General features: G+C 51.4%; 1 protein-coding gene across 4 annotated transcripts in view; it reads left to right on the top strand.

Moving 5' to 3' along the window:
* SARDH (sarcosine dehydrogenase) overlaps positions 1-16,406 on the top strand; it is a 54,975-nt gene that overhangs the window by 33,565 nt on the left and 5,004 nt on the right. The window contains exon 18 of one of the 4 annotated variants that reach the window (XM_079111893.1): positions 1,481-1,898. The exons of the other annotated variants lie outside the window; for them this stretch is intronic. Within the exon in view, the coding sequence (XP_078968019.1) occupies positions 1,481-1,612 (132 nt within the window). The 3' untranslated portion in view covers positions 1,613-1,898. Of the gene's footprint in view, positions 1-1,480; positions 1,899-16,406 lie in introns of those variants that run through there. 4 annotated transcript variants of the gene reach the window in all.

Consider the following 16,406-nt stretch of genomic DNA (forward strand, 5'->3'; position numbering starts at 1 on the left):
GCTGTGGGTCTCTCCCACCACGCTGAGGCTTGGTGTCCACTCCGCCTGTGCGCCGTATGGGTGGTGGAGGGGAGAATACCAGGCGGGAAGCAGCCCCTCCATCCGAAGCTCTGCACCTCCCTCCCATTGGCAGGCCTACTCCAACAGGGCCGCTTGGGACGGTCAGCTGCAGCTGCTTCTCTCCCAGCCTGCCCTGGTCTGGCCCTGGCTGCCCCCAAGCTTGGCGGCCACTGCCTGGCTGCTGCTTCACCTGTGGCCCTGGAGCCAGGACAGGTGTCAGGCTGAGCTGACACAGAGGCCACTGTCCAGGGTCAGGGCAGGCCGAGCCCGAGGTGGGTGCTGGCTGGAGGGCTGCTGCTTCCCTCCAGCTCTCCTGGCACTGGCTCACTGGTGGTGCGAAGCCCTTTAGGTCACAGTGCCCTTCGGCATCCGATGCCCAGGTGTGCAGGCCCCCTGCTCTGGCAGGACCGCCTTGGCCTGGCCTCACCCTGCCGGGCCTTCCCTCAGCCCTGGAACAGGGTCCTGGGTCCTGACACAGCCCCGCGGGTGCAGGTGAAGCTTGCCTGGTGGGCCCGGTGGCCAGCTGTGTGTCACTGCGGAGTCTGGAGAACATTTATGGAACGTGAACAAGTTCAGGACAGCCCCGTTCCCCCCACCCCAGAAGTTGTGTGGCTGACAGCGTGTGTCCCCCTCCCTGCCTTCTGGGCCGTGTCCCTCCCGGGGTCAGCACCGTCCTTTACCTACTGTCTGTGGTCTTCTTTGTCCTCTGGCGATGCTGGGATCCATTTCTTCTTCCTTTCAACCCTCTGGCGAGCCGGCTGGGGACCCGATCCCCTCTCCACTGTATAAGCAGGGCCCATGGCGGACGTTCCTGGCAGGGCTGTGTTTGTCTTTGGAAGCCATCCGGTGAGGAATGTCGCTTGAACGTGATCTTCGGGTGCTCCGAGTGTTGACCTAAGGCAGGAACTAGGGCTGGTCTCCACGTCAGGTGCATGGGGCACACACCCCGTCTCCCGGTCATTCAGGGCTGCCCCTGCTCTGTCTTGAGGGCAAGACAGCTCGGTGCCCTCTGGCCAGGTCCCTGCTGTGGAGACTGAGATGGTGGGCCGTGGACACTGAAATAAGGCTGCGCTGAGCCCTGGCTTAGGAGAGGACTGGCTGTGTGAGCACGTTCCAACCTGGGAGGCTTCTGGGCCCCATTTTGGACACCTGGTCACAACCAGGCTAGCAGGTGTGATAGAGGCCAGGCATGGCAAGTGGCAGCCATTAGTCCAGGAACCGACTTGGAAGTGAGTCCCAGGAAGAGGATCCTGGCAAGGAGAACCAGGTCCTGGCAGGGGGTGTCCCCAGGCCTCCTGGGGGCCCATGCTGTGGGGAGCCCTCCCTCGGACGCCCTGCAGGCCAGTGGTGAGCCAGGGCCCAAGCAGCCACCCTACACCCACCCTGCCACCCCTGCAGCATGTCACCGGCCTTCTTGCAGGGCCTCCTGTGCAAGACTAGAGGGACAGATGCTGGGGTGCCTGGCAGACCCCTCCCAGCCCCTGCCGGAGCTCATCTGCAGTACCCCAGCCAGCACCTGGGGCTTTGCTCCCCGGAAGTCCAGCTGATCTGAGAGCATAGGAGTCAGCGCTACGGGGTTCATGTCCTGGAAGGCACAAAGCCTGTCATGCCACTGGCGGCAATCTTCCTCCTGAAGCCCCGAAGCCTGGCCCAGCTGCAGGCCACCGGCTTCTCGTGCCCCTGCCTCCTGGTCCTCCTGTGTTCTCGGGACGTCACAGCCATGCCTGTTGGGAGGAAGACAGGACTCTGGGGTGGCTGGTGAGCCAGGAATCCTGTCCCCAGCTGCCTTCTCCTGAGGACCCAGGGAGCTGTGGGCAAGGAGAACACAATTCTGTCCCTTTGCGTCCGGGCTGTGGTGTGGGCTGGCCTGGGAGACTGCTCCTCTGACTCCCAGTCAGAGGAGTCCAAGCCTGGACACAGAGGTCTCCCTGTTCCCTGGCTGGCATGAAGGGCAGCGGGTCTGCTGCTGGCAGGACTTCAGGCTGCAGTGGTAGGCTGGCCACTGCTGCGGGCCCGCGGGGACCAGGTCAGCCACAGACACCGAGGGACCACGGGGACCAAAGTTCAGGCCACTGGACTTCTAATTCTGCCCTAGCCTTTTGTGGGATGCCTCTCTGACCTCAGTTCCCTATCTGTGACCCAAGTCTCAACGATGTCCAAAGTCCTTCCCGGGCCACGTCCCCTGTGTCTGCCCCGATGCAGAATCCTCCCTGAATCCAGGGGACTCATGCAGGCTCTTCAGTAACACCCTGGGCTGCCTTTAAAACGTGTTGACACACCGTCCCTGGGTGAGCAGCGACTCCCAGCCAAGCGTCCACAGGAGAGTCGCTGGACCCCGGCCACCCAGCTGCGGGAGAGGAGAATGTGTGGCCGCCTGGTCCAGCGGAGACCGTGGGATGACGAGGATGAGAGCCAAGTGTTGCGGACCTGGCCAGCGACTAGAGCACCCTCCTTGCCCTGGCCGTGGACCCCACTCTCCACAGGAGCTGCCAGAGGCGCCCGCTAAGGCCGCCTGCCCCGTGCCTCTGAGATGCCTGACTCTGGGCCAGGGGTTCATGGTCCTGGATTCTTGGAGGAAGAGGCAGATAGGGAGGTGATGATCCCTCAGCGGCCAGAGACCAGCTGTCCTGGCTCCCCAAACATTTGCTTCCAGGCCAGAGAGATTCCTGGGGAAACTGTTCTCCTGGAGCTTAGCTCGGCCAGCACTGGGCCAGACACAGCGTTCCCAGGGCCGTAGCTGAGGACAGGCCTGGCCAGGCCTCCCTTGGCTGAGGACAGGCCCCCTTGATGGAGCACAGACCCCCCTCGGCCAAGGATGGCCCTTCTCAGAAGCAGCAGACACCGGCTGGAAGCTGCCTGTAAGCGTGGCGATAAAGCAATTTTCTCCTGAAAATTAATTTCAAGCCAAAGGGAAATTGGGTTTCTCTTCCTGAGGGGAGAAGCCCTCGCCAGGGCACTGCTGGGACTCGATTAGTTCAGGGTGGAGCGTCCTCACACCGCACACGGATGGACCACGGACCCCAGCCAGACTGCAGGACGCTCAGAGCCTGGACACGCAGTTGGGAGCCGCAGCCTGAACCCTCTGCGAACCTGTGCCAACTGCCCAGGCCTCAGCACAGGACGCCACACACCACAGCCATGGCCCAGCCACAACTGCAGGCTGGGACACACGTTCCCTGACTGTTCGAGCTGTCGGGACAGAGAAGGCCACTTGCCAGGAAAGTGCAAGAAGGCCTGGCCAGAAGGAGGCCGATGACCCAGGTGACCCCACTGCTGCTGGGCCCCCGGGGCTCACCTAGGTGGAGGTGTCTCTTCTCCCCAGAGTCCCTGCAGACGAGCTGTCCCTGTATGTGCTGCAGACAGGCACCCTCGGGGTGACCCAAGGCTTTTTTCCAGCTGTTGAAGGTCTGGGACTCCAGAGCTAGGGCTGGCGGGGCGAAGGCTTTCGTTTGAGGAGGGGATGGGGGATGGTCTTTGGCAGAGCCAGCCTGCCCAAGGATGGGAGGACAGAGGTGAGGGTCCACAGCTCCTAGAGAGACTGTGCATGCCCAGGGGCTCAGGTTGTACCATGTGGTTTGAGCACTGCACATTTACTTACTCTGAGAAAATTGATTCCTGTCACTAACCCTACCATCACCATCTCCACCACCTCCACCACCTCCTCCATCAGCACCACAACCATCACTGTGAGCATGAGCCCTGGTAGCCCCCATTACCATCAGCACCACCAGCACCACCTCCACCACCACCACCACCACCACCATCAACACCAACACCATCACCAACCCCACCTCCACCACATCACCAACACTATCTCCACCACCACCACCACCACCACCACCAACACCACCTCCACCACACCACCAACACTATCTCCACCACTACCACCACCACCACCACCATCACCAACACCACCTCCACCACACCACCAACACTATCTCCACCACCACCACCACCATCACCAACACCACCTCCACCACACCACCAACACTATCTCCACCACTACCACCACCACCATCACCATCAAAAACACCACCTCCATCACCACCACCACCACTTCACCACCATCACCACCTCTACCACCACCATCACCACCTCTACCACCACCATCACCATCAAAAACACCAACACCACTTCCACCACCACCTCTACCGCCATTACCAACACCACCATCACCATCACCACTACCACCTCCACCACCACTTCACCACCATCGCCATCTCCACCACCTCCACCACCACCACCATCACCACCATTACTACCGTCACCTCTATCACCTCCACCATCATCCACACCAGTAGCACCATCACCAGAATCACTAGCGTCCTCGCTCCCTACCTCACTAGCCAACACAGGCAAAGGGGAGAGACCGAGCTCTCTCCCCAGTGGGACCGTTTTAGAATCAAGTGTCTGGGGGTCTCCGGTGGTTTAAACTGAAACTCCTCCAGTCATGCCCCAACTTGCCTCCCTTCTTTGGTGGGTTTGGGGCCCTGAAGAAGCAGCACATGCTCTGGCCTCTGCCTTCCTGGGCCCCTGGGATCTCGTCTAAGGGATGATGGTTTGGAGGAGGCCCCTGGGGTGCTGGAAACTCATGAACCCAGCGAGCTCACGTGATGAGTGTTGGGCATCTGTGCAGACAGTGGTGCGTCTGTGCAGGCTCCTGGGTGATGCTTATGCCCTGCTGGTGTGCTCTGATGCCACAGGTGCTCAGGGCATCCCCTGAGAGTGGCTTGGCACCCTGGCCTGAGCACCAGCGTGGTCACTGAGCTGGAGCCAAGGCTGCGACAAGTGCCTCCCTGGATTCTGAGTCCTTTCCATGGCAAAGCTGGCATGGAGTGCGGTGACGTGCCAAGCATGGGATAATTCCCAAACCCACTTTTTACGGAAATCTGAGCATCTCTCTTCTTCCCCATTATTCACAAGTCAAGGCCAGAGCAAGCGTGTCTCACATTGCTGGGCTGGGGTGCTAGAGCTGGGAGCATGTCCCTGCCACTTGGCCATGGATCCTCCCGGCGTTTGCTGGAACCAGCTGGTGCCAGCTGGAGGGCTGGCCTGGCTCAGTGGGCAGGAAGTAATGGGCTGCTGTGGAGTCCTTGGTAGCATGAAGTCAGAAACCCCAGGCAGGAGCACTGGCACCTGGGAGCTGACGTGTGCTGCAGGCAGCCCTGCCCCCAAGGACGCCTCGTCACACATATCCCAGGACGCTGCTGCTGGGCCTTGGGCAGGTGACCTCAGCTCCCTGATGTGACTCGTCTGTGGAGGGGCGGCATGCTGATGCTGTGCTTGCCCTGGGTCCTTGGAGGAAGTCGTCGACTCCCGGTGGGGTGAGGTTGGTTGCTAGGGAGAACGTTTGAGTCTGCATCACCCCAGAGCCTGTCCTCCCAGCCCTGTGGTGCCCGCTCTGTTGGGTGGCCAGCCCCTCTTCTGTCCTCCCAGCCCTGTGGTGCCCGCTCTGCTGGGTGGCCAGCCCCTCTTCTGTCCCATCAGCTGAGGGTGCCAGGAGGGCTGGGTGGTATCCTCCGTACTGTGGAGGGTTGGGACCTGGGACCCCTGGGATGCTTCAAGGTGGGTGTTTGGGGAGTGTTGGGTTGGGGGGTTGCTGGAGGCCTGTCCTGCTCTGGTTTGCCTCTTCTGTCTGGGGCAAGGGACCTCATACAGAATGACATTGCTCATCACCCACTGTGCACAGAACCCGGGGCTGGGGGCCTTGGGAACTTCGGCCATGCATCCCTGGTTCCGATCTTGCACTCACAGGGCTGAGTGACCTTGGCAGCTGACCTTGTAGTGGAGGGCAGTGAGGTGACCTGGTGCTGATTGGCCTCAGGCACCAGGAGGCCTCCCATTCCTGCTGCACAGAGCTACTGTCCCTACCCTGGAGCAGGTGGCAGACAAGGAGGATGCTCCCACCCTGGGAGACCAGTGGCTCCCTGTGAAATCCCCTCCAGGGCCAGGAGGGGTCTAACATCCAGAACCTTCTATGAGAAGAGGGTCCTTGGCCAGCCTGGTCATGAAATGTCATCACGCGCACACAGTGTGGGACGAGGCAGGTGTTGGCCCTCGGTGTGGGTCTCTTTATGCAGGGCTCTCTGCTATCTGTGTCCTGCAGTCCAGGAATCAGCCCCTAAGAAGGCCACAGAGGGCCAGCAATTCTTCTGGCTTTGGGAGTAATTCCTGCCCTCTCCAGGCCAGTGGGAGTACGGCACTAGTCAGCCCTGGATGCCAGTCCTCACCCTGCTGGGGCCAGGAAGGAAGAAGAGGTCAGCTCCTTGCAGGAGCCTCCCTGGCAGGCTGCATCACAGGCCTGACCCCGTTTGCAGAGCTGGGTCTTTGCACTGATGGACTCCTCAACTCCAGGACCAGCTGGCTGGTCACCCTCCTGGGCCTGATGCCCAAGGCAGCGAGGTGCCTGCTGGGTGGCCCTTCCAGCACCCCTACCCTTGCCCTGCCTTGGGCTTCCTTGCTCCCAGGTGACCCATCTGGCTGTGGGTCTGCTCTGGTTGACCCTCGAACTGCACCTCAGGCCCAAGACTTGGGTGGAGGTGGGTTCTCCACCGGGCCTCCCGGCCAAAACTCCTAAGTCCGTTCCAGCTGGAGAGTCTTCCCTCTGCCTTGCTCCTCTCCCAGGAGGAGGGTTTTGGGGACAGTCACGCTGGAAGAGGCTCTTCTGCCAACCAGAAGCACGTGCTGATGTCTGAGGCACTGTAGTCAGGCCCAGGGCTTCTGGAGGTCAGTCTCTGGCCCTCCTGCTCCCCAGGTCTGCACCTACCCCAGACTTTCTGGGCAGGCTTCATTTTTATTTTTCCTGTTTGGTGCTCATTATGAGGTCCAAGAGTTCATAACTGACCTTCTTCCAATGCTGGAAAACTCTCCACTGATATGTTTTTGAAAAAAATAGATGTATTTTTAAACTGATACATAAAAACATAAAAATGTCACCTATTAACGTGGAACCACGTAGTGTTTTTCTAGATCATACATGGGTAGGTTTAAATCAAGCTAAGCGTTCTGTCTCCTTAAACGCGGGCCATTTCTTTCTGGTGAAAACTTTTCAAGTTCTTTCTTCTGGATCTGAGGTGAAGAGAGGCCCCTGCAGAGGCCCGCCCCACCTCCCTGTCACTTACTGGTACCTCTCCACCCCTCCGTCCCCGCCGCCCTCCCAGGCTCCGGCAATAACCCTTCAGCTCTGAACTCGGGTGAGATCGGCTTTCTAGATTCCACACACGGGTGAGGTAACATGGTACCCGACTTTCTGTGCCTTGCTTATGTCACTCAACGTAATGATCCCATTTCATCCATGTCGTCTAAAATGACAGGGTTTCATCTCTGTGGATGAACAGTGTTCCCGAGGGTGTGTACATGCACCTCACATTGCAGCGAGGTGAGTCCGGTCTTGGCCATCGTGTGTGGTCTGCATTGAGCATGGGAGTCTCTTCCGCATGTGAAATCACTTCCTTTGCATATGTTCCCAGGAGTGGGATTCTGGAACCTAGGATTTTTTTTAAATTTATTTTTATTGTAAACAAATGGGATACATGTTGTTTCTGTTTGTACATGGAGTAACAGCATACCATTTGCATATTCATACATCTACATACAGTAATGGTGTTTGATTCATTCTGTTATTTTTTCCTTCCCCCCACTCCTCCCACCCCTCTTATCCTTCTATAATTGCCTCCTTCCTCCATTCTTGCCCCCCTCCCACCCCCCATTATGTGTCATCATCTGCTTATCAGTGAGATCATTCGTCTTTTGGATTTTTGAGATTGGCTTACCTCACTTAACATATGATATTCTCCAATTTCATCCATTTGCCTGCAAATGCCATAATTTTATTATTCTTTATAGCTGAGTAATATTCCATTGTATATATATACCACAGTTTCTTTATCCATTCATCAATTGAAGGGCATCTAGGTTGGTTCCTTAGTCTGGCTATTGTGAATTGAGCAGCTATGAACATTGATGTGGCTGTATCTCTGTAGAATGCTGATTTTAAGTCCTTTGGGTATAGGCTGAGGAGTGGGATAGCTGGGTCAAATGGTGGTTCCATTCCAAGTGTTCTAAGGAATCTCCACACTGCTTTCCAGAGTGGCTGCACTAATTTGCAGCCCCACCAGCAATGTATGCGTGTACCTTTTTCCCCACATCCTCGCCAACACCTGTTTTTGCTTGTATTCTTGATAATCACCATTCTAATTGTGGTGAGATGAAATCTTAGGGTAGTTTTGATTTGCATTTCTCTTATTACTAAAGATGGTGAACATTTTTCATATGTTTGTTGATTGCTTGTAGATCTTCTTCTGTGAAGTGTCTGTTCATTTCCTTACCCCATTTGTTGATCAGGTTATTTGTATTCTTCGTGTAGAGTTTTTTGAGTTCTTTATAGATTCTGGAAATTAGTGCTCCATCTGAAGTATGAGTGGCAAAGACTTTCTCCCACTCTGTAGGCTCTCTCTTCGCATTGCTGATAGTTTCCTTTGCTGAGAGAAAGCTATTTAGTTTGAATCTGTCCCAGTTATTGATTCTTGCTTTTATTTCTTGTGCTATGGGAGTCCTGTTAAGGGAGTCTGATCCTAAGCCAACAAGGTGAAGATTTGGACCTACTTTTTCTTCTATAAGATGCAGGGTCTCTGGTCTGATTTCAAGGTCCTTGATCCATTGTGAGTTGATTTTTGTGCAGGGTGAGAGATAGGGATTTAGTTTTATTCTCTTGCACATGGATTTCCAGTTTTCCCAGCACCATTTGTTGAAGAGGCTATCTTTTCTCCATTGCATATTTTTGGCCCCTTTGTCTAGTATGAGAAAATTGTATTTATTTGGGTTTGTGTCCGTGTCCTCTATTCTGTACCATTGATCTACCTGTCTATTTTGGTACCAATACCATGCTGTTTTTGTTACTATTGCTTTGTAGTATAGTTGAAGTTCTGGTATTGTGATACCCCCTGTTTCAGTCTTCCTGCTAAGGATTGCTTTAGCTATTCTGGGTTTCTTATTCTTCCAGATGAATGTCATGATTGCTTGCTCTATTTCTGTAAGGTACATCATTGGGATTTTAATTGGACTTGCATTGAATCTGTATAGCACTTTTGGTAGTATGGCCATTTTGACAATATTAATTCTGCCTATCCAAGAACATGGGAGATCTTTCCATCTTCTAAGGTCTTCCTCAATTTCTTTCTTCAATGTTTTGTAGTTTTCATTGTAGAGATCTTTTACCTCTTTGGTTAGATTGATTCCCAAGTATTTTATTTTATTTTTTTGAGGCTATTGCAAATGGAGTTGTTTTCCTCATTTCCCTTTCAGCTGTTTCGTCACTTGCGTATAAAAATGCTTTAGATTTATGCGTGTTGATTTTATAGCCTGCTATTTTGCTGAATTCATTGATGAGGTCTAGAAGTTTTCTGGAGGAGTTTTTTGGATCCTCTCAATATAGAATCATGTCATCCGCAAATAGTGACAGCTCAAGTTCCTCTTTTCCTATTCGTATCCCATTAATTTCTTTAGTCTGCCTAATTGCTCTGGCTAGAGTTTTGAGGACAATGTTGAAAAGAAGTGGTGAAAGAGGACATCCCTGTCTTGTTCTTGTTTTTAAAGGGAATGGTTTCAGTTTTTCTCCATTAAGAGTGATGTTGGCCATGGGCTTAGCATAAATAGCCTTTACAATGTTCAGGTATGTTCCTACTATCCCTATTTTTTCTAGTGTTTTGAGCATGAAGGGGTGTTGTATTTTGTCAAATGCTTTTTTTGCATCCATTGAAATAACCATATGATTCTTCTCCTTAAGTCTATTGACATGATGGATTACGTTTATTGATTTACAAATGTTGAACCATCCTTGCATTCCAGGGATGAACCCCACTTGATTGTGGTGCACAATTTTCTTAACATGTTTTTGGATACGGTTGCCAATATTTTGTTAAGGATCTTTGCATCTATATTCATCAAAGATATTGGTCTAAAATTTTCTTTCCTTGATGTGTCTTTTCCTGGTTTGGGTATGAGGGTGATATTAGCTTCATAGAATGAGTTCGGTAGGGTACTCTCCTTTTCTATTTCCTCGAATACTTTGAGAAGTATTGGAATGAGTTCTTCTTTGAAGGTCTTGTGGAACTCGGCTAAGAATCCATCTGATTCTGGGCTTTTCTTGGATGGTAGGTTTTTAATGGCTTCTTCTATTTCATTGCTTGATATTGATCTGTTTAAATCGTGTATGTCCTCCTGGTTCAGTTTGGGAGGAGCATATGTCTCTAGAAATTTGTCAATGTCTTCGGTAGTTTCTATTTTGTTGGAATACAGATTTTCAAAGTAGCTTCTCATTATGTTCTGTATCTCAGTGGTGTCTATCGTGATATTTTCTTTTTCATCATGAATTTTAGTAATTTGAGTTTTCTCTCTCCACTCCTCTTTGTTAGTGTGGCTAAGGGTTTGTCTATTTTGTTTACTTTCTCAAAGAACCAACTTTTTGTTTTGTCAATTTTTTGAATTGTTTCTTTCGTTTCAATTTCATTGATTTCAGCTCTGATTTTAATTATTTCCTGTCTCTACTACTTTTGCTGTTATTCTGTTCTTCTTTTTCTAGGGCTTTGAGCTGTAATGTTAGGTCATTTAGTTGTTGACTTTTCATTCTTTTCTGGAATGCGCTCCATGCAATGAATTTTCCTCTTACTACCGCTTTCATAGTGTCCCAGAGATTTTGATATGTTGTATCGTCGTTCTCATTGACCTCTAAGAATTTTTTAATCTCCTCCCTGATGTATTTTGTTATCCATGTTTCATTCAATAGCATATTATTTAGTCTCCAAGTGTTGGAGTAATTTCCTTTTTTTATTTTGTCATTGATTTCTACTCTCTGTCCATTATGATCTGATAGAACACAAGGCAGTATCTCTATTTTTTTGCATTTCCTAAGGGCTGCTTTGTGGCACAACATATGGTCTATTCTCGAGAAGGTTCCATGTGCTCCTGAGAAGAAAGTATATCCGCTCGTTGATGGATGGAATATTCTATATATGTCTATTAAGTCTAGGTTATTGATTGTGTTATTGAGTCCTATGGTTTCTTTGGTTGGATTTTGTTTGGAAGATCTATCTAGTGGTGACAGCGGTGCGTTAGAGTCACCCAGAATTATTGTGTTGTGGTCTATGTGATTCCTAAATTGAGAAGGATTTGTTCGATGTACAGGGATGCACCATTGTTTGGGGCATAAATATTTACTATCGTTATGTCTTCCTGATTTATGGTTCCCTTAAGCAGTATGAAATGTCCTTCTTTATCCCTTCTGACTAACTTTGGCTTGAAGTCCACTTTATCTGATATAAGGATGGAAACCCCATGTGAGTCCATGTGCGTGGTAGGTTTTTTCCCATCCTTTCACCGTTAGTCTGTGGATGTCTTTTTCTATGAGATGAGTCTCTTGCAGGCAGCATATCGTTGGGTCTTTCTTTTTAATCCATTCTGCCAGTCTATGTCTTTCGATTGATGAGTTTAGGCCATTAACGTTCAGGGTTATTATTGAGAAATGATTTGTATTCCCAGTCATTTGGCTTATTTTTGGTTTTTTAGTTGGTTTCTCCTTTGAGTGGTTTTTCTCTAAGGTAGTTCCTCCCTTTGCCAACCTCCATTGTTGTTTTGTTTTTCATTTCCTCCTCATGGAATATTTTGTTGAGAACATTCTGTAGTGCAAGCTTTCTATTTGTAAATTCTTTTAACTTTTGTTTATCATGGAAGGATTTTATTTCATCTTCAAATCTGAAGGTTAGTTTTGCTGGGTATAGGATTCTTGGTTGGCAACCATGTTCTTTCAGAGCTTGAAATATGTTGCTCCAGGCCCTTCTAGCTTTTAGAGTCTGGGTTGAGAAGTCGGCTGCTATCTGTATTGGTGTCCCCCTATGTGTAATCTGATGCTTTTCTCTCGCGGCCTTCAAAATCCTATCTTTAATTTGAATGTTAGGCACATTATAATGTGCCTTGGTGTGGATCTGTTGTGATTCTGTGCATTTGGTGTTCTGTAAGCCTCTTGTATTTGATTTTCCATTTCATTCTTCAGGTTTGGGAAATTTTCTGATATTATTTCATTGAAAAGGTTGTTCGTTCCTTTGGTTTGTATCTCTGTGCCTTCCTCAATCCCAATAATTCTTAAATTTGGTCTTTTCATGATGTCCCATAGTTCTTGGAGATTCTGTTCATGATTTCTTACCATCTTCTCTGTTTGGGCGACTTTATTTTCAAGATTAAATATTTTGTCTACATTGTCTGAGGTTCTGTCTTCCAAGTGGTCTAGTCTTTTGGTGATGCTTTTCATTGAGTTTTTTATTTGGTTTATTGTTTCCTTCATTTCAAGAATTTCTGTTTGGTTTTTTTTTTAGAATCTCTATCTCTTTGTTGAAATGATCTTTTGCTTTCTGCAGGTGCTCTTTCAGCTTATTGGTATTATCATTCATTGCCTGCATTTGCTCTCTTATCTCATCCTTTCCTTCACGAATCATCTTAATCATGTATAATCTGAAGTCCTTTTCTGACATTTCTTCTAACACACTGTCATTGGATTCTATTACTATAGAATCTAGATTTGTTTGGATCATTTTCTTCCCTTGTTTTTTCATGTTGTTCATGTATCTTCCCCTCCAGCAGTGCAGATCTGGGGTATTGCAGATTTCCCCCTATAGGCTTATAGTGGCCCTATAGGTTTCCAAAACCCTTTCTTTAAGGGGAGATCAATATTAGCAGTGCCCAATTCAGTCACTATGCAATCCTAGACCAAATAGCCCCTATGGGGACAATAACAAAATTGTCATAATAAACAGAATGAGTTCAAATATTATCTTTGGTAAAACAAACAGGTTTGCAATAAGGTCTGCAGTTTCTAATGGAGGACAAAGAGGATGCAGAGGGATGTAGAATATGGCTGTTAATGGGATAAGAAAAGAATATACAGAAGTTCTAGATAATAGAAAGGGTGAGAGTGTAATCAAAAGAAATTGGATATTAGCATGCAAAAAAGGGAGAAAGAGACTCTGAGGGAACAGGTAAACAAAAGGAAAAGAGCAAGAAAAGTAAAGAAATAAAAACTTAAATTTTTTTAAAAAGGAGAAAAAAGAAAATCTACAGTATAACAATCATACTGGGAGTAATGACACCTCCCAGTGTTCAGTACCCTGATGCCTGAGAGGTACCTGACAATGAGCTTCAAGCCTGCAGCAGGCGTCGCAGGATGGGATTTGCCCCACCCAAAGATCAGAGCTAGGGCTTCCAAGATTATCCAAGATGGCCACTCTGGCTTTGAAATGAGTTGGCAAATGGGGAGCTGCATCTCGGGGTGTGGACGTGGTTAGCAGGAGGTCCTGGAGGCGGGATGCGGTTGGTCCAGCAGGGGTCCTGGAGGTCCGGTGTGTTTGGTGTGGTTGTGGAATCCTGGAGGTTGGGTGCAATCAGTCGGTCTATGGTCCCAGTGATAGGTCACAGTTGGTCTGGGGGTCCTGGCGGCAGGGAGCAGTCAGTCGATGTGAGGGCCCCAGAGGCAGGGAGTGATCCATTGGGCTGAGGGATCCTGGAGACGGGGCTCAGTCAGTCCGGCCAGGGGTCCTACGGGGCCTGGCTGTTGTCTCAAAATGGCGGCAGCCACGTGTAATCAAACCTGCAGGTACTGTGACAGTGAACTTCCAGGCAACAGCAGGCAGCTGGTGCTCCACTGGCTGTCGGTGATCAGTTTGCTGACTGTTGTCAGATGATCGGAAGGTGAACCTCTTGCGTTGGGTGATAGATAGGTGTAAGGCAGGCGATGGACAGGCGAAAGGCAGGCAAATGGCGGATGATAGATGCCTGACAGTGAGCAATCTGCACTCAAAAAAGGCGTCGATATGCTGGCCGACTGCAGGTCATCACAGCAGACAAATGGGGTAAACACCAGGGGATCGATAAGCAGCAAAAACTGCCTCACCGAGAAACAGATGTCCTCTGCTTGAAACCAGAGTTACAGAGCGACAAGGAACACAGCCTCCCTCTAGTCCGCCATCTTGGATCTGTTCCTAGGATGATTTTGTTCTTCCTCCCCTTCCTTCCAGGTCCTCCCTCCTAAGCTTCTGCATACCAGCTGGATCTGCTCCCCAAGCTTGGCCCTTGCCCCTCTCCTGGCCCTTGCCCCTGGCACCTGGGCCCTGGAGAAGGTGCTGACCACAGTCCCTCTAGAGTCTTCATTCCTTTTGTTCTCATTTCCTCCTGTGGCTTTCGTTGCTCACATGCAGCAGGGCAGCTGACCGTGTGGTGGATTTGTGTTCTGAACCCTGCTGAATTCACGTGTCAGTTCCGACCCTGTGTGTGTGCATGTGTGTATGCGCGTGTGTGTGTGAAGGGAATCTTAAGAGCCCTGCACTGTTTGCAGTGGTCTTTCTTCTTTGCTCAGGATCTTTCCTCTGGCACCTGCCATGGGTGGGCTGTGCCCAGGGGCACAGGGAGCCAGCATGGGATGGGAGGGCATGTGCTACCCTGAACTCCGACCCCATGATGAGCTGGGCAAGGGGGCGTTCTGAGGGTCCGTAGTCGAGAGCTCGTCACGGGTGCACTTCCAGATGATTTCTTCCTGTTTCAAGGTGAGATCAGTTTTGAGCCCAAACCTGTCCAGAGGTCGACTAAAATCAGAGCCCTTTAGACAAGGCCATCTTTGTCAGGGGCCCACAGTGCGCAGCACAGCAGCGAGAAATGTCAACAGTACATTTTCTGTGTCCATTTTGAGTTTTTTGAGAGGTCCCTGCAGGTGGCTACGCCTAGCATATTTGTGCCATTTCATAAGCATCTAGAACCGAGCCCCTCCCTTTGGCAGTGTGGTTAGTGTCGGATGCACAAGGAGCGGCTGTGCAGTGGGCAGAGCAGCCTCTGCCATGGGCACAGGGCCGGCACTGCCAGTCCAGCCCACTGCTCCCAGCCCTTCTACTTGCTCCCTCTCGTCTCCCTGGCCCTGAGCTGAGCCCCGGGCCTTACCACAGACGGGGACACTGGATTCAAGCACTGAAGGCCAGGTGCCTGCTGGTGGGTGTGCACGAGACACGCACCCAAACCAACTTGCAGAAGAGCACGTGGCCCCGGGCAGGAGTCACCTCACGCTGGCTGTCAGCTGCAGGGACACCAGCTGTTCCTGGCAGAGCTCGATGCCTCTGCCTTGCCCATGGCCATCGTTCACCGTGGCCCCCACCACTGCAGGGCCAGGAGGAGACATGGCCTGTGTGCCATGCTCAGCCAGGGATGAAGCCACAAGGGCAACGTAGCTCGGGGCTTGGGCCCGCAGTGCGCGGGAAGCTTTCACAGGTGAACAGTCCCTACCACCAGCCTCCTTCTCCTGCCTCCCAACCCTGCAGCTTGGGCTCTGCCTTCGCACCAGCCTGTCCTCGGCCAGCAAGGGCTGCTTGCAAGCTGGACGGTCCAGTCCATTGGCCTCCAGGCGGGCGGGCTCCTTGCCTCCAGCACTTTGCCCACCAGAACGTCTGGTGGATCCTCTGACACCTGGGTCCAGGGACAGAGGTCATATCTGTCTTTATACCCCGTGCCTGGCCCAGGCTGACCACATCAATGAGCAGTTGGTCTCGAGAATGATGGACACGGCACTCTGCCACCCCCCCACCAGGATCCCTCTGTCCCCAAGGGCAACTCACGATGCTTGAGCTGTACCTTGGCTTCCCTCCAGCTGCCCCATGGACAGCTCTCAGCCCGTTAAAGCATAAGACATGAGCGCCAGGGCCAATGACCCCAGACACAGACAAGGAAATGGAGGCCAACAGAGTCGGGAGGCTGCCCCTTACCTAGGGGACCGAGATGTGTCTACGTCCCACCTGCTGGAATCTGTGAATATGACCTTATTTAAGAAATAGGGTCTTTGCAGATGCAGCTGAGGTGAGGGTCTTGGGGTGAGCTTGCTCAGGATTAGGATGGGTCCTAAATCCAATGGCCAGTGTCTTGTAAAAGAAGAGAGACACAGACAAGGTGACCCATGTGGAGGCAGAGGCTGAGGCTGGTCACAGCTGAGGATGGCCCAAGCCACCAGGAGTTGGGAGAGTCAGGAAGGACCCTCCCCCAGGGCCTCCAGAGGGAGCACGGCCCTGCCACGCCTTGATTTTGGACTCTGAACTAAGAGACAGTTTATCTCTGTTGCTTTAAGCCACCTAGTCTGTGGTCTTTTGACCCTAGCTAAACCAGCAGTCACATGGAAGATCTGAGGCCTGGGGACAGGGGACACATGGCCTGCCATTCCCACGGTGGGACCCCCTCCTTCGCCTCAAGTTCTCCAGAGCAGCGCATAGGAACCCTCCTCGGTAGACCTTGTTTCCTGGTGGCAATCCTGCAAGTGCAGGGCCAGCTGG

Source organism: Sciurus vulgaris (genome assembly GCF_902686455.1).
Source record: "Sciurus vulgaris genome assembly, chromosome: 15".
NCBI classification, from domain to species: Eukaryota; Metazoa; Chordata; class Mammalia; order Rodentia; family Sciuridae; genus Sciurus; species Sciurus vulgaris.